Source organism: Mustela nigripes, chromosome 10, assembly GCF_022355385.1.
Source record: "Mustela nigripes isolate SB6536 chromosome 10, MUSNIG.SB6536, whole genome shotgun sequence".
Taxonomy (NCBI): domain Eukaryota; kingdom Metazoa; phylum Chordata; class Mammalia; order Carnivora; family Mustelidae; genus Mustela; species Mustela nigripes.
The window spans coordinates 18,328,058-18,346,736 of NC_081566.1; the positions used below are offsets into that span (position 1 = coordinate 18,328,058).

At 36.7% G+C, this 18,679-nt stretch overlaps 1 protein-coding gene across 1 annotated transcript in view; it reads left to right on the forward strand.

Annotated features, from left to right (window-relative positions):
- The window catches only part of RGSL1 (regulator of G protein signaling like 1), a 77,119-nt gene that overhangs the window by 30,531 nt on the left and 27,909 nt on the right, over positions 1-18,679 (forward strand). Inside the window, exon 10 of the mRNA XM_059413931.1 lies at positions 18,437-18,542. Coding sequence (XP_059269914.1) covers positions 18,437-18,542 — 106 coding nt within the window. The remainder of the gene's footprint in view (positions 1-18,436; positions 18,543-18,679) is intronic.

Genomic DNA, 18,679 nt, shown 5'->3' on the forward strand with positions numbered 1-18,679 from the left:
ACCAGCAACCCTCAGTTTGTTTTGTGAGATTAAGAGTCACTTATGGTTTGTCTCCCTCCCAATCCCATCTTGTTTCATTGATTCTTCTCCTACCCACTTAAGCCCCCATGTTGCATCACCACTTCCAATGAGAGAGAATTTCTGTTGCAGATTTGGGCCATTCTAATAGGTGTGTAGTAGTATCTTACTATTGCTTAATTTGCTTTTTCCTAATGATATATAGTGTGAAGGTTCTTTGTAAATACTATTTTCAGGGTACCTGGGTGGCACAGTCAATTAGACATCCAGCTCTTCGTTTCAGCTCAGATTGTGAACTCTGGCTCATGGGATCAAACCCCGGGTTGAGCCTGACGCTCAGTGCAGAATCTTCTTCAGATTCTTTCTCCCTTTGCCCCTCCCAGGTGTGCAGTCTATCTCGTTCTCTCTCTCAAATAAATACATAAGTATTCTTTAAAAAGTTATGTTCTATCTGTATACTCCTTTGCCGAAGTGTCTGTTGAGGTGTTTAGTCCATTTGTTAGTCAGATTATTTGTTTTCTTATTGTTGAGACTTGAGTTCTTGGAATATTTTGGAAAAACAGCTCTTTATCACATATGTCTTTTGCCACTATTTTCTTCCTTTCTCTAGTCATCTGATTGTCTTCCATAGAGCAAGGTATTTATTTTAAATAAAGCACAGCTTATCAATTCTTTTTTTCATGGATTGTGCCTTTGCTATTATCTCTAAAAAGTCATTGCCAAATCCAAAATTATCTAAATTTTTCCCATGTTATCTTCCAGGAGTCTAATAGTTTTGCATTATACATTTAGTTGAGTTATTTTTTGTAAAGGGCATAAGGTCTCTGTCCACATTGATTTTTTTTTCATTTGGATATCAAATGGTTTCTGCACCATTTGTTGAAAAGATGAAAAGGCTGTCTTTGGGGTATCTGGGTGGCTCAGTCGTTAAGCATCTGCCTTCAGCTCACATCGTGATCCCAGGGTCCTGGGATCAAGGCCCACATCAGGCTCTCTGTTCAGTGGGGAGTCTGCCTCTCCCTCTGTGCCCTCTTTCTTTCTCCAATAAATAAATAAAAATCTAAAAAGAAAAAAGAAAGAAAGAAAAAGGCTATCTTTGTTGTATTCTATTGCCTTTGTTCTTTTGTCAAATATCAGCTGTCTGGATTCACGTGGGCCAATTTTGGGGCTCTCTATTCTGTCCCATTGATCTATTTGTCTGTTCTTTCACCAAGATCACATTGTCTTGATTATTCTTGCTTTACAGTAGGCTGTTTTTCATTTTTTTTGTAGTAAGTCCTGAAGTCAGTTAGTCTTCTGCCTGCTTTTCTCCTTCACTGTTGTGTTGGCGATTCCGGGTCTTTAGCCTACCCACAGGAACTTTAGAGTCAGTTTTTCAACACAGGTGTAACTCATTTTGTTGCATTTCATTTTATTATGCTTTGCAGATGTTGCATTTTTACATATTGAAAGTTTATGACAACCCTATCTTGAGCAAGTCTATTGGTGCCATTTTTCCAAAAGCATTTGCTCACTTTGTGCATCTGTGTCACATTTTGGTAATTCCTAAAATATTTCAAACATTTTTATTATTTTATTTGTTATGATGATCTGTAATCAGTGATCTTTGATGTTACTATTGTAAGTGTTTTGGGTGCCACAAACCTCACCCATATAAAATTACAAACTTAATGATATTTGTGTGTATACTGACTAGGCCGATGACTGGCCACTCCCTTTTCCCTGAGGCACAACAATATTGAAATTAGGCTATTAAAAACCCTACAATGGCCTCTAGGTGTTTGAGTGAAAAGAAGTATTACACATCTCTCACTTTAAATCAAAAGTTAGAAATGATTAAGCCTAGTGAAGAAGGCATGTCAAAAGCTGAGATAGGGGCGCCCGGGTGGCTCAGTGGGTTAAGCCGCTGCCTTCGGCTCAGGTCATGATCTCAGGGTCCTGGGATCGAGTCCCGCATCAGGCTCTCTGCTCAGCAGGGAGCCCGCTTCCCTCTCTCTCTCTCTGCCTGCCTCTCCATCTACTTGTGATTTCTCTCTGTCAAATAAATAAATAAAAAATCTTTAAAAAAAAAAAAAAAAGCTGAGATAGGATGAAAGCTAGGCCTCTTGCACCAGTTACCCAAGTGGTGAATGCAAAGGAAAAATTCTTGATGAAAATTGAACATGACACTCCAGTGAATACATGAATGGTAAGAAGGCAAAACCACTTTATTACTGATACAGAAAATGTTAATGGTCTGGATAGAAGATCAAACCAGACATAGCCTTTCCTTAAGCCAAAGCCTAACACAAAGCAAGGTCCTAGGTCTCTTCAATTCTATAAAGGCTGAGAGAGGTGAAGAAGCTGCAAAGACAAGTTTGAAGCTAATAGAGGTTGGTTCATGAGGTTTAAGGGAAGAAACCATCTCCATAACATAAAAGTACAAGGTAAAGCAGCTAGTGTTGATGTAGAAACTTCTGCAAGATATCCAGGTGTAGCCAAGATAATTCACGAAGGTAGCTACACTAAACAACAGATTTTCAGTGTAGGCAAAACAGTCTCATATTGGAAGAAGATGCCATTTACAATTTTTCATGGTTGGAAGAAGACAGCATTTATAATTTTTCATGGTTGGAGAGAAGTCAAGGCATGCCTTCAAAGCTTCAACAAACAGGCTAACTCTCTTGTTAGGGTATAATGCAGCTGGTCACTCTGAACTGAAACCGACGCTCTTTTACCTTTCTTACCTTTAAGTGTAGGGTCCTTAAGCATTATACTAAATCTACTTGCTTATGCTCCATAAACGGAACAACAAAGCCTGGATGATAGCACATCTGTTTATAAGATGGTTTACCAAATATTTTAAGCCCACTGTTGAGACCTATTGCTTGGAAAAAGATTCCTTTCAAAATATTACTGCTCATTGACAATGTCCCTGGTCACCCAATAGCTCTGATGGAGATGTACAAGATTAATGCTATTTTTATGCCTGCTAACACAATATTCATTCTGCAGCCCATGGGTCCAGTAGTAATTTTGATTTTCAAGTTTTATTATTTAAGGAATACATTTCTTAAGGCTATAGCTGCCATACATAGTGATTCCTCTAATGAATTTGGGCAAAAGAAGTTGAAAAACTTCAGGAAAGGATTCCCTCTGTATGTCATTAAGAACATTCATGATTTGGGGCACCTGGGTGGCTCAAGTGGTTGAGCATCTGCCTTCAGCTCAGGTCAGGGTCTCTGGGTCCTGGGATAGAGCCCCAAGTTGGGCTCCCTGCTCAGTGGGGAGTCTGCTTCTCTGTCTCCCTCTGCCTCTCTCATTCACACTGTCTCTCTGTCTCCCAAATGAATATCTTTTTAAAAAATTTCATGGGAAGGGCGCCTGGGTGGCTCAGTGGGTTAAGCCGCTGCCTTCGGCTCGGGTCATGATCTCAGGGTCCTGGGATCGAGTCCCGCATCGGGCTCTCTGCTCAGCAGGGAGCCTGCTTCCTCCTCTCTCTCTCTCTGCCTGCCTCTCTGCCTACTTGTGATCTCTCTCTCTCTCTGTCAAATAAATAGATAAATAATCTTTAAAGAAAAATTTCATGGGAAGAGTTCCAAGTATCAACATTAGCAGGAGTTTTATAGAAGTTGACTCCAATTTCCATGGATGACTTTGAAGTGCTCAAGATTTCAGTGGAGGAAATAACTGCATATGTGGTAGAAATAGCAAGAAAAGTAGAACTAGAAGGGCACCTAAAGATGGGACTGAATTGTGGCAATCTCATGATAAAACTTGAGTGGATGAAGAGTTGCTTCCTATGAAGGAGCAAAGAAAGTGGTTTCATAAGATGGAATCTACTTCTGACAAAGATGCCATGAAGATTGTTGAAATGACAATAAGGAATTTAGAATATTACATAAGTTTTAGTTGATAAAGGAGTGGCAGGGTTTGAGAGGATCAACTCCAATTTTGAAAGTAGTTCTGTGGGCAAAATGCTATCAAACAGCATCATATATACAGAGAAATTTTTTGTGAAAGGAAGAGTCAATGTGGCAAATATCATTGTTGTCTTATTTTAAGATGTTTCCACAGTCACCCTAACCTTAAGCAACCACCACCTTGATCAGTTACCAGCCATCAACATTAAGGCAAGACCCTCTACCAGGGTCACAACTCACTGGAAGCTTTAATGATAGTTAGCATTTTTTAACAATTACATGTTTCTTAGTAAACTAAACAAACTACAGTATAGTGTAAACATAACTCTTATATGCATTAAGAAAAAAATCTTATATGCATTAAGAAAAAATGGGGCACCTGGGTGGCTCAGTGAGTTAGGTCTTTGCCTTCGTTCAGGTCATGATCTCTGGGTTCTGGAATCTAGCCCTGTGTTGGACTCTCTGCTCTGTGGGGAGCCCGCTTCCCCACCTTCTCTCTGCCTGCCTCTCTGCCTACTTGTGATCTCTCTCTGTGTCAAATAAATAAATAAATAAAATCTTTAAAAAAAAAAAAAAAGAAAGAAACCAAAAAAATCATTTCATTCATTTTATCATGATATATACTTTATTGTGGCAGTCTAGACCTGCACCCAAAATATCCCTAAGGTATGCCTATATCCACAAATAAGTAACTGGAATTTTCATTGTAACTGCATGAATCAAGTTGGGAATAACTCACATCTTGACAATACTGAGTCTTCCTATCTACGAACAGGGAAAGCCTCCCCATTTATTTTATTCTTCTTTGAATTAGTTCAGTAGAGGTTTGTAATTCCTCATATGGGTTTTGTACATATTTTGTTTTATGTATGCCTAAAGGAAACAAAAGTATCTCAGTGTGGTTGTGCTAACATAAATGGCATTGTGTTTTTAATTTCAAATTCCATTCTTTGTTAGTATATACGAAAGATTGGCACCTGCATATTAACCTTATATTCTGCAACTTCACTATAATTGCTTATTAGCTCCAGAAGATTTCTTGTCAATTCTTTTGGATTTTCTACATACATAGTCATACATATACAAACAGGAAAAGTTTTAATTCTTCTTTTCCACTCTGTGTAACTTTTACTTTCTTTTCTTATCTTGTTGCATTTGCTAGAACTTTCAGCACAATGTTGAAAAGGAGTGGTAAAAGGATGTAATTGTCTTGTATGTGATGTTAGTTAAAAAACTTCCTCACCATTAATTATAGTGTTAGCTGTAAGGTTTTTTTGTATGATAGCCTATATTACACCAAAGAAATGCCTCTGTGCCAAAATCAAGAGTCAGACACTCAACCAACCGAGGTGCCCTTATCTTTCTCATTCTGTTCAAGTTCCCACACTTCATGCTGGTCTGCTCCTTTATGTCTCAATGTCGGTGCCTTTCTCACCGCAGCTGAACTCCATATGCTGGGCCCTCCTTTGTGCAGATATCATCCTCATCTTGCTTGAGTTCTGAATTCTCCAATCCAAGTTGCCCTTCATGGGGTTATGCTCCTCACCCAGCTTGGGCTTCAGCTCCCAGTGTAGGGCAGTATTTCTTTGCGGAAGTCCCCTTACCCTACCTGGAATCTTGTGGCTCTTTCTCCCTTTTTGTGCTGATACCTATCTTATCCTGACCTTAGTTAGGATATGAAGCCATCTCTTCAGTTTTTTAAGAGTGGCATTAGTCTCTACTATTATCTTCAGAATGTGATACTGTTTTTATCATCTTGAGTAGGAACATGGAAAGAGTTTCAGAGACTTCCACTTGATCTTTCCCGCCATAATAGCTCTTACTCCTTAGACCAAGGAAATAATGTGGAGATCCTACCCACTACCAAGTAATGCCATTCCAGTAGATGTGTAGGGATTGGAGAAATCACTACTGAATGGGTTTGTGGGCCCACTGGGCCCACTGTGAGCTACACCTAGGCCAGGACTCCATTTATTAGCTATCTTCATATGTGTCTTCTCTACTGGGGTTGATGATGACATTCTGGGGATCCAGACAGTGTTAACTAGGACCCTGTGTTCAATAGTCCTTGAAATGACTAGATATTTCCCTTCCAGTTACTGGAATAAATGCTCAAATGTCCCATTGAAGAGGGACTGCAAGTATCATTAGAATTCACTTTCCACAATGCTGTAGGGTCTTCTTTCATGGAGACCTTTCTTCAGTCAGTGCATTCCGGGTCTGAAAATTGACTCATGTTTAGAAACTGAGCAAGTGATTGTGACTTTCATTGGTGCAAGTGCTCTCAGTCATTTGTCTTTGGTGTCTTTTTGTTGTATATATTAAGCAGTAATTTTTTTGGCTGCCTATCTATTTAACCTCCAGGAACACCATATTATATTAACCATACCCACAGCTTTCTGAGGGTCAGGTCCTCCTAGCTCCCATCCTTGTTCTATTGCCACTTTATATATAATATATGTATAATATGTTATATATATAATATATATGCTATATATTATATATATGTATAATACTAGCATCTTCCTTACTTTGGGCAGTAAATTGCTTCTGCCTCACCTCTAGGATTCTGGAATTTGATTTCCATTTGCTGTCAGAGACAGCAATTCAGTAATAGTTAGCCCTGACCTACAGAGAAATATGTGCTGGAAAACCCAGAGTTTGTGTGCTAAGTATATGCAGACTATGACTTGCTGAGTAAGAAGGCACAAGCCACCTTTACAAGGTTGGCAGGTAATTCCCTTGGCATCTGAGCTCATTTTGGGAAGAGAAAACCCTAGGACCATTTTGATTGAAAGCACAGTTTCAATACACTCATACAGAAGAAGTCAAGTCACAAAATTTATTACTTTCAAGACTCAAAATGGGGTGCAGCGAGCCAGAGGGAAAACATTCCTACATCCCAGGTCACCAGTGAGCGAGAGAGAGAGCACAAGCAGAGTAGCAAACACCTATTATTTATAAGGAGATTGGCGCAGCTGTCACTAGTATTGCATAGATCCAACTCTGAATGGCCATTATAAAAGATGTCCCAGGAAAAGCAAAGCAGGAACTTGGGGTGAAAATCCTAAACTTGGGTCCTTTTCTAAATGTCCAGACTAGGTATGAGCAAAATTGTCACACTGCAAAATACCTAGGCATCTACTCAAAATGGATGTTTTGTCATCACAGAAAGTCACCAAGAAGTTTCTCAGTGATGCTAATGCTGCTCTCATCAGGGGTTCCCACTCCTCCCCCACCCCACCCCACCCCCACCCCCACTCTTTGGCTTGAGTAAAAGGATTGACCCCTCTGTGACCCGTTGTTGGCTGGTGGGTTTTTTAGGCTTACGTAATTTATCTTCTGTAGCAGGCTCAGTTCTATGAGCCATTTGATATCTTCCTTGCCTGTTTGTTTTGGCCACTAGAATTTCTACTTAGTATGAGCCATTGCTTTCTCCAAACTTCTAAGAATCAGTGTAGCAGTGTTGCACTACTTTCCAGGATCCTTACCAGGCTCTTAAATCCTATATCCTAGGAGAACAATCCTATATTAATCAACTCTCCCTTAACCAAGTTTCTATTCTGTCCCCTTGGAGCCAGCACCCTCAGCATTATTCCCGTATATTGTCTCCTAGCTTCTGCCAATCCATGTTGGCCAGGTTCACTGTTCCTATGAAAAGTTCACTACCGTGGGTTGAGCAGCAACTCTTTCAGCTGAGGTCTTCAACTGTGCACCATCACCAGGCAAAATTTATAGCAGGTTAGGAGAATGAATGCTTCAACTCAGACAGGGTGGATGGGACCAGAGTTGCTACAACATCTACTGAAGTATTCTTGACCCAGAAGAAGCTTAGGATATATCAGTAGCATGGTTAAATCACTACAGTGACAAGGAGAACTTCTATGTCTACTCTGAGTGTGTTTCTCCAGGCTCTACTCTCATGTACATGGTTTATAAAACTTTATTCTGTGCATAGCTTAATAGTCTTAACATGATCTCGTGCCCTGATGCATGTAGCATGCTCCCATCCCAGTATCTCAGCTCTGTTATCCCTGAGAGAAGGGAAGGAAGAGCCAAAGCATCATGGCTTTTTTTCATTTTTCCCATTAAAAATTTCTACTTCAAATCACCTCTGTTCTTTTGTCTCTTCTTAGCCCTTATTTGCCTCTTTTCTAATAACTACTAATAATTGTGAAGAATAGGAAAAGGAAAAATATGTTTGATCTTCAACTGCCCTTTTGAACAAAGGTCACCTTTATGTTACCACCCCATTTTTAATCCTTCCCTATTTCCCAAGGATAATGGTAATTTAGTTTTATCTGGTTTTTAAAATTTACATAATTTTTTTTATATTTATATAAATTGAGTTTGTGAGTTCAATCATGTTGAATGCAGCAACTGTTGATTTTTTTTTTAGTAATGTGGCACAGTTGTGTAACCCTCACCTCAATTTTTTTTCATTATTGCACCCCCACAAGGAGCCTCTTTAGACATAAATTTTAATGCCATAGATATACTACATGTCAATGGTATATAAAGGAGTAAGACTCCTCTGACCCACAAAAACTAATTTTCACCTATTGGAAATAATAGCATCCTTTGAGAATGCATGCTGTGGAGTATTCTAATATATGAATGTACCATTTTTAATTCATTCAAAAGTGATGAATATTTGAGTTGTTTCAGTTTTTTAATGCTCCTATGAACATCTTTGTGCATATTATTTGATGCACATATGAACACATTTCTGTTGAATATGGACCTAGAATTTCTGGGTCAATAAGATACACATATATTCCACTTCGGTAACTAATTCCCAATACTTTCACAAAGTGTTTGTACATGTTTATCAACAGGATATGAGAATTCCAATTGCTCCACAACCTCACCAATATTTAATGTGCGAAATCTTTATTCTTAGCTATTTTTGTGGGTATGTAGTGATATGTCACTTGTTATTTTGACATCCATTTTCTTATGGAGTAATAACACTGAGTGCTTTTACATTTGTTTAATATTCAATTGGATCAGGTGTGCGTGTGTGTGTGTGTGTGTGTGTGTGTATGACATTCCTATTTAAGTCTCTTGCCTACTTTTCAATTTGTTTTCTTTTTTTTTTTTTTTTACCAATTTGTATGGGTTATTTATATATTCTATACATGAGTCACCTATCAGTCACAAGTCATATAAGGATAATATTCTCTCTCTCAATGGTATCTCTAACAAACACGAGCTCTTAATTATAATCCAGTTAAAATGGACTTTGTTTCTTTACTCCAAGTATCTTTATTCTATAAAGATACTCATGTTTTTAACTATAAGCTTCTTTGCATTGCCTTTAATGTAAAGATCTATAGTCTTAACTCTTTAAATGTTATACTATAGAATTCACCAGTGAAGTCATGTGGTCCTTGGTTTTTCTTTGTTGAGAGGTTTGTCATTAGTGATTCAGTCTCTTGTTATAACATGTTCAAATTTTTTATTTCTTCTTGAGTCTGTTGGATAGTTGTACATTTGTCATTAGTGATTCAATCTCTTGTTATAACATGTTCAAATTTTTTATTTCTTCTTGAGTCTGTTGGATAGTTGTACATTTCTTGGAATTTTTCCATTTGTCTAGATTATCTAATTTATTGGCATATAATTGTTTATAATCTCTTTTTATTTCTGTAATGTTGATAGTAATGTCTCTACTTTCATTTCTGAGCTTAGTAGTTTGAATCTTCTATTTCTTGGTCAGTCTAACTAAATATTTATCAGATTTTTCTTTTTTCTTTTCAAAGAAAAAGCTGTTGGTTTTGTTGATTTTCTATATGGGTTTTCTGTTCCCTATTTTGCTTACTTCCATTCTAATCTTCATTATTCTGTTGTACTGCTAACTTTGGATTTAGCTTGCTATTCTTTATTTAGTTCCTAGAGGTATAAGTTTCATTTACTGATTTGGCATCTTTTTTTCTTCAATATCTGCATTTACAAGAATAAATTTCTCTTTGAGCAATACTTTTGCTACACCTCATATGTTTTGTTATCTGATTTTTTAATTTCATTTAGCTCAAAATTATTTTACTTTTCAGCTACAGAATTGCTATTTGATTTCTTTTTGTCATTTCTATCTTTTTATTGATACTTTTTTTGGTGAGACACCATTCTCTTGACTTCCTTTAGTTCTTTGTCCATACTTTCCTTTAGCTCTTTGAGCATTTAAGACAGTTGATTTAAAGTTTTTGTCTAATAAGTACAATGACTGGACTTTTCATGGACACTTTCTATTGATTTCTTTTTTTTCTGTGAATGGGCCATACTTGGTTTTTTGCATGCCTTATATTTTTTTTGTTGAAGACTAGACATTTTGGACATTATATTGTGGCAGCTCTGAAAATGAAATTCTCCCCTCCTCTTCAAGTTTGCTGCTGTTGCTTTTGTGGGTGCTGTTTTCTTTGGTGAAATTTCTCAACTATTTTTGTAAAGTCTGTACTCTTTGTTATGTGTGACCACTGAAGTTCGTGTTCTACTTGCTTGTGGCCAACCAGTGTTTTGATAGTTTCCTTAAATGTCAGAAAGAAAAAAAGAAAAGGAAATAAACAAAACAAAAAGAAAAATTACTCTACGGGCCTTTGCAGATTGGCTATGTGTTGGAATACTCTTTCAATGCTCAGCCAGGCTATTTACAACTCTGCCTTAGCCTTCATTTTCCATTTGCCTGGACCCTGAAGTTCAGCCAGAGGGGAAAGTTTTGGATCTTCTCATGACTTTTCTGAGCACACATCCAGTTTCGGGCATGTGAATAGCTTTCTTAATTCCCCAGTATATGTGGGAGCTTTAAAAGCCCTTATTACCCCATGTATACACTTCTTTCCCCAACTTTGTGTTGTCTGATGTCCCAGCTGTTGGCCCAGTCTACCGTACCCAGTACTTGTGCCTATAAATGCTTTCAACAAATGTCACATGGGATGCCTCTCAGCCCTAAAAATACTCCTAAATAGGGAAAAACAAAGGCTAGTCCTTATGCCAGTTCTTCAGGGAGCCAAGAGACAACTTCATTTCAAGAGACAAACACATTCTTTGAAAATTAGATCCATATTGCTATCTCTGGCAATAGAAGCCTGCAGCAAGAATGTAGGTTGCTGTCATATGGCCACCACTGATGTGGCATCACAAAGGAATGCAAGGTGGACAACTTAACAATGTCACAACACTTTCTTAGCAAACTCAGCCTCTTCTTTCCTTACTAAGCTTTTCCCTGGTTATTATAAGCTCTTGACCAAGTTCAGAATTCTGTAAAACCCTGATTATGAACATTTTGCCACATCTTTAGTTGTTTTTATGGAAGATGGATCCCTGGAGCTCCCTACTTAATCATTTTCTGTGATGTCATTCCCTATTATACTTTTTAATCCATGAATTTAGTGTATTTCTCCACTTATTTAAGTTTTCTTTAATTTCTTTCAATAATGTTTTCTGTTTTTCCATGTAATATTATTTTGTAGCTTCCATTACATTTGTGTTTAGGCCTTTGATGTTTTCTGATATACTTGTGAATGGTATAATTTTTAAAGTTTCATTTTTAAATTGTGTCTAGCATATAAAAATATGTTGATTTTTACATATTGGTCTTGTCATCTTCTGCTTTCCTAAATTATAAATTCTAAAAATTTTTTTGATTTTTATACACACAATTATGCCCTCTGCCAATAAAGAGTTTTATTTATTATGCTAAAATTTTTATACATTTGGTTTCTTTTCATTACTTCATTGTTCTTACTAAATCCTACATTACCCTTTTAGATAGAAATGGTGTTGGCCATCAGGGATGTCCATTATCACCACTGCTATTCAACACAGTACTAGAAGTCCTAGCCTCAGCAATCAGACAATAAAAAGAAATTAAAGGCATCCAAATCAGTAAAGAAGAAGTCAAACTATCACTCTTTGCAGATGATATGATACTTTATGTGGAAAAAACAAAAGACTCCACTCCAAATCTGCTAGAACTTGTACAGGAATTCAGCAAAGTGTCAGGATATAAAATCAATGCACAGAAGTCAGTTGCATTTCTATACATCAACAACAAGACAGAAGAAAGAGAAATTAAAGAGTCAATCCCATTTACAGTTGCACCCAAAGCTACAAAATACCTAGGAATAAACCTAACTAAAGGGGCAAAGAATCTGTACTCAGTAAACTATAAAGTACTCATGAAAGAAATTGAAAAAGACACAAAGAAATGGAAAAATATTACATGCTCATGGATTGGAAGAACAAATATTATGAAAATATCTATGCTACCTAAAGCAATCTATACATTTAATGCAATCCCTATCAAAATACCATCCATTTTTTTTTTCAAAGAAATGGAAAAAATAATCCTAAAATTTATATGGAACAAGAAAAGACCTCGAATAGCCAGCGGAATGTTGAAAAATAAAGCCAAAGCTGGTGGCATCACCATTCCAGACTTCAAGCTCTACTACAAAGCTGTCATCATCAAGACAGTATGGTACTGGCACAAAAACAGACACATAGCAGAATGGAACAGAATAGAGAGCCCAGAAATATACCTTCAACTCTATGGTCAACTAATCTTCAACAAAGCAGGAAAGAATGTCCAATGGAAAAAAAGACTTCTCAACAAATGGTGTTGGGAAAATTGGACAGCCACATGCAAAAAAATGAAACTGGACCATTTCCTTAAACACCACATATGAAAATAGACTCAAAATGGATGAAGGACCTCAATGTGAGAAAGGATTCCATCAAAATCCTTGAAGAGAACACAGACAGCAACCTCTTTGACCTCAGCCTCAGCAACTTCTTCCTAGGAACATCGCCAAAGGTAAGGGAAGCAAGGGCAAAAACGAACTATTGAGACTTCATTAAGATCAGAAGCTTTTGCACAGCAAAGGAAACAGTTAACAAAACTGAAAGACAACTGACAGAATGGGAGAAGATATTTACTAGCAAACAACATATCAGATAAAGGGCTAGTATCCAAAATCTATAAAAAAATTATCAAACTTAACACCCAAAGAAACAAATAATCTAATCAAGAAATGGGCAGAAGACATGAACAGACATTTCTGCAAAGAAGACATCCAGATGGCCAACAGACACATGAAAAAGTGCTCCACATCACTTGGCATCAGGGAAATACAAATCCAAACCACAATGAGATACTACCTCACACCAGTCAGAACTAAAATTAAGAAGTCAGGGAATGACAGATGCTGGCGAGGATGTGGAGAAAGGGGAACCCTCCTACACTGTTGTTGGGAATGCAAACTGGTGCAGCCACTCTCGAAAACAGCATGGAGGTTCTTCAGAAAGTTGAAAATAGAGCTACCTTATGACCCAGCAATCACACTACTGGGTATTTACCCTAGAGATACAAATGTAGTGATCCAAAGGGACATGTGCACCTGAATGTTTATAGCAGCAAGGTCCACAATAGCCAAACTATGGAAAGAACCTAGATGTCCATCAACAGATGAATGGATAAAGAAGTGGTGTATATATATACAGTGGAGTACTATGCAGCCATCAAAAGAAATGAAATCTTGCCATTTGTGACGATATGGATGGAACTAGAGGGTATTATGCTTAACAAAATAAGTCAACCAGAGAAAGACAGTTATCATACAGTCTCCCTGATATGAGGAAGTTGAGAGGCAACATGTGGGGTTTCAGGGGGTAGGAAAGGAATAAATGAAACAAGACGGGATCGGGTGGAAGACAAATCATAAGAGACTCTTAATATCACAAAACAAACAGGGTTGCTGGGGAAAGGGGGATAGGAAGAAAGTGGTTGGGTTATGGACATTGGGGAAGGTATGTGCTATGATGAGTGCTGTGAAGTGTATAAACCTGGCAATTCACATACCTGTACCCCTGGGGCTAATAATACGTTATATGTTAATTTAAAAAATTTAAAAAAATTTTTAAGGGCCACCTGGGTGGCTCAGTGGGTTAAATCTCTGCCTTTGGCTCAGGTCATGATCTCAGGGTCCTGGGATTGAGCCCCACATCGGGCTCTCTGCTCAGCAGGGAGCCTGCCTGCCTCTCTGTCTACTTGTGACCTCTCTCTGTCAAATAAATAAATAAAATCTTTAAGAAAAAAAAATTATTTTTAAAAGAAGGAAATGGTGTTAGCAAGCTCACTTGTCTCAATCTCAAGGAGAGATTTAATTACAAACTTCATTTCTTTAAAATATGTAGGATTTTTCAGATTTTCTATTTCTTCTTGTGTCATTTTAATATGTTGCATTTTCTACAAATTTGTTGATTTCATTTGAAATTTCAAATATTTTGTTGTTTATGATACCCTCTTATTATAATTAATTATCTATCTCTAGGCATATAATTTTGGATGTAATATTCTGTATCTACAAGTAGATGTATTCGATTAAGTATGTTCAGATTTTCTATATCTTTTTTTAAGGTTTTATTTATGTATTTGAGAGAGAGAGAGCATGAGTGATGGGGATGAGCAGAAGAAGAGGGAGAAGCAGGCTTCTTTCCTGCTGCTGGGCTCAATCTCAGGACCCTTGGATCATGACCTGAGCCAAAGGCAGACACTTAACCAACTAAGACACCCAGACCCCAGATTTTCTATCTTTGATGGTAATTTTAGAATACATTTGTATCCATTATTGAAAGAGAAATTTTTTAAACCTCCCCTCTGGATTTTTACTTCTTTTTCTAAGACTTGCAGTTTTGGGGGCCCCTGGGTGGTTCAGTCAGTTTAGCATCCAACTCTTCATTTCAACTCAGGTAATGATCTCAGCATCATGTGTTTGGGCTCCACTGGGCTTCATGTTCAGCAGGAAGTCTGCTTAAGATCCTCTTTTCCTCTTCCTCCACCTCTCCCTGCTCTCACTCTCTCTCTAAAATAAATAAATAAATAAATAATTCTTTTTGAAAAAACGACTTGCAGTTTTTCCTTTATATTATTTGAGGCTACATCTCTAGATACAAGCAAATTTGGAACCATTATAGATTTATGGTAGAAAATTTCATTATTTCTGATAATGCTTCTTTATTGTACTTTGTCTAATATTATCTGATCTAATTAGATATCTAATTATATCTAATAGTCATCACCTTTCTTTCTGGCTAGTGTTTGCTTGTTATATCCTTTTCCATTCTTTTATTTTTTTAGTATCTCCTTCTTTTATATCTAAGGTGAGCCTTTTTAAAAATTTTTTTATATATATATTTTTTTTAATTTCTTTTCAGGGTGCCAAAATTCATTGTTTATGTATACCACACCCAGTGTTCCATGCAACACGTGCCCTCAATAATACCCATCACCAGGCTCATCCAACCTCCTACCCCCTGCCCCTTTAAAACCCTTAGATTGTTTTTCAGAGTCCACAGTGTCTCATGGTTCATCTCCCCCTCCAATTTCCCCCAACTCCCTTCTCCTCTCCATCTCCCCATGTCCTCCATGTTATTTCTTATGCTCCACAAATAAGTGGGTCCATATCTGGGCTCTCTACTCTGTTCCACTGGTCTATGTGTCTGTTTTTATGCCAGTATAAGGTGAGCCTTTTTTAAGCAGAATCTCTCTTTTTTGGTATTTGCATTTTTGTTTACTCCAATTTGAGAATTACCTTCTAATTATTTAGTCTGATCACATTCACTGTAACTTCTCATGTATTAGGTTTTAAATGCTACCTTACTATTTTCTATTTGTCCCTTCTGTTCTATGTTCTCTCTTCTCTTTTTGACTTTCTTTAAGATTACAAATTGTTTTCTGATAATTCCATATATTCTTTCTGTTAATGTGTTGTTTTTACATGTTTTCTTCTCTTACTGGTTACTATATAGATTTCAAAATGCATCCTTGACATTAAAGTTTATAAGTCACTACTTTTACTACATATATATTACTATTTTATAAATTAAAATTCAGTTATGCTTACTCACAACATATTCACTTTTTCTTTCTTTTTCATCATTTCCTGCCCCTCTAAGTTGCCTCCAAGAACACCTTTTGGCATTTCCTTTAATGTAAATTTTAGAATTATCTGTATTTTGGCTCTGTTTGATAACATGGTCTTCAGCTGTAGAATTCTTGTTGGTATTACTTTCTTTTAGCACTTTGAAGATACCATTTTACTATCTCTTGGCTTCCTTAGTTCATTTTGAGAAGTCAGCCTAACATCTTCACTGGCATTGTTTAGTAGAAGGAAATATTTCTTTTATTCATTGCCCACCCCCCCTTCATTTTCTCTTTGTTTCTACTGTCATGCAATTTTAATAAGACATATATAAGTATTTATACTACTTGTGGTTTCAGGACTTCCTGTATTTCTGATTTGATGTCATTTGTCAGTTTTAGAAAATTTTCAGTTATTATCTCTTCAAATATATGTCCTGCTCCATTTTATTTTTTCCCTCTTTCTGATAATTGTACTTCATTATTTTTTACATTATAGCCACTTGCTTATGTCTTCTATAATTTTTCTTCATTTTCCATATTTTTCTCTGTATGTTTCAGTCTGCATATTTTCTTTTGATCTAACTCCTAGTTCAGTAATTTTCACTTTGTTATATATAATTTGTCATTAAAACGATTTATTAGTTCTTAATTTCATTAATTTCAGTCATTAAATTTTTTATTTTCAGAATTTTTTCTTTGTATGATACTTAGTCTCTGTTGATATTTTACTCCTTTTAATGCCATATATTATATTAATAACAGTAATTTTAAAAGTCCATATTTGGATTTCCTATGTCAATTTCAACTGTCAACTCCTCCTCCCCTCTTTTTTTTTTTTTTTTTTGGTTAGATCTTTTTAAATACCTTGCTATTTCTGCTTTATTTTTTTAACATGGTTAGTTAGAAAAAACTGTAGAGATAATTTAAGGTTCTGGGTAATGTTATTTTCCTCCAGAGAGGATTTTATCTTACATCTGACATACACTAAACTAGTAACATCCAGATAACCTTAATCCATTTAGTGAATGTGTTGGTTCAAAGCTGATTTTTATTCCTTTTGATGGATGAGCTATTTCTGCTTTCCTTTATTTCTTGGGATCACAATTGAAAGACTGGTACTTATCAGAGCCCCTGCTACTGCGTTGGTTTGAAATTTTGCCTTCTTCTGCCCTGAGACTCTGCCAAAAGTCTTGTTAAATTTTTCAGTAGCAACTATCATAATTGATGTGTGTTTTGAGAATAAAAGCAGTGCCAGGGTTTTGTTTTTTTTTTTCCTTTTTCTAAAGGCCAGTGGCTTTGTCTTCTGACCTGTTGTGGTTTTAACACTGTGAACACCTCTAGGATGTCAGCTTAAACTTTCTGGTTTCTAACATCCTCCTTGTTTCTAATTTCTATGTTTTTATTGTGTTTTGTTGTAATTTTCTACAAACTTATATATGAGTTTTAAAATGTATAATTTTTTTATCCAGGTTTTATAAGTGTTTATACTGGATCTTTGAGTTTCATTTGTGTGGATTTTTTTTTTATCTAGTCTTCCATCATCTGGATTTTATTTTTTTTTTCACCAATTCAATTGCATTTATTTAGAAGATATATATATATATATAGATATATATATATATTCATCCTTGCCCTTAATAATTTGACAGTCTATATATTTTCTTATACAATACTCACCCCAAAGGGCTTTCCTAAGATACTGAGATCCTTGGAATCTATTATTCTTCAATAGTAATGTTTTAATATACTTTTTGAAATAATGTTTTTATATAGTAATAGGGAACCAGACACCCACTCTAAACTGCGTATGGTGTGATAGAATAGCTTTTAAGAGCTTGCATTGTGGGGCACCTGGGTGGCTCAGTGGGTTAAGCCTCTGCCTTTGGCTCGGGTCATGATCTCAGGGTCCTGGGATCCAACCCCTCCTGCATCAGGCTCTCTGCTCAGCAGGAAGCCTGCTTCCCTTCCCCTCTCTCTGCCTGCCTCTCTGCCTCCTAGTGATCTCTCTTTGTCAAATAAATAAATAAAATCTTTAAAAAGAAAAAAAAAGAGAGAGAAGCTTGCAGTGGAAGCAGTGTTCTCAGAAGAGAGAATGATTTCAGTTAAAGCCAGGAGATAGAGGGAACGCTTAACAAAGAGCTCCAGATTCTGTGAGAGTTTGCTGATTACAGAGCAGGAGCTCCTGAGGGCAAGTGAAAGGGCATAGGATGGGATAAGAGAGGTGTCAGGCAGACTGAATGTCTTGTGGAATATAGTCCAGTCAATATGGCTGATCAGAGGAAGGATAGATAACATTTGGTGTTAAAATGGGAAGAAATACAATAGGCTTGGTCTTAGGAGGTCTTCTGAGGAAGGTGGCTTCTTGGCCTAATGACCAACACACTTAGATAACACAATCTGGACTGAAGTCAGGGTAAAAATCATCCCCAAGTCTCTTTTCAGTAGTAATGTCCTGAGATGCTGGGCTGTTGTGGGAACTGTGGTTCTTCCACATGTACTTGATGTCTGATAAGTATCTTTTTTAATTTGTCCCTTCTTATTCTCTGGAATATTCTTTATAACATGGTGTTACCTAACTGTGATTTTTCATTAGATATTGCACTGGAAGTTGTCAGAGAACCAAATGTGTTTTCAACCTCACATAGGAAAATGTCCTTCTTCAGAAAGGCTGGTGTAAGGAAGCCCTCGTTAAGACCCAGGTAAGACATAGGATCTGGTTACAGCAATATACTCCAGACACAAGTTCTCTTTAATTTCAACATGTTTAATGCTGAATTTATCTTTCTGTACATGGATTTTTTGCTTCTTTCCACATGTCATACACATATGCAAGGCA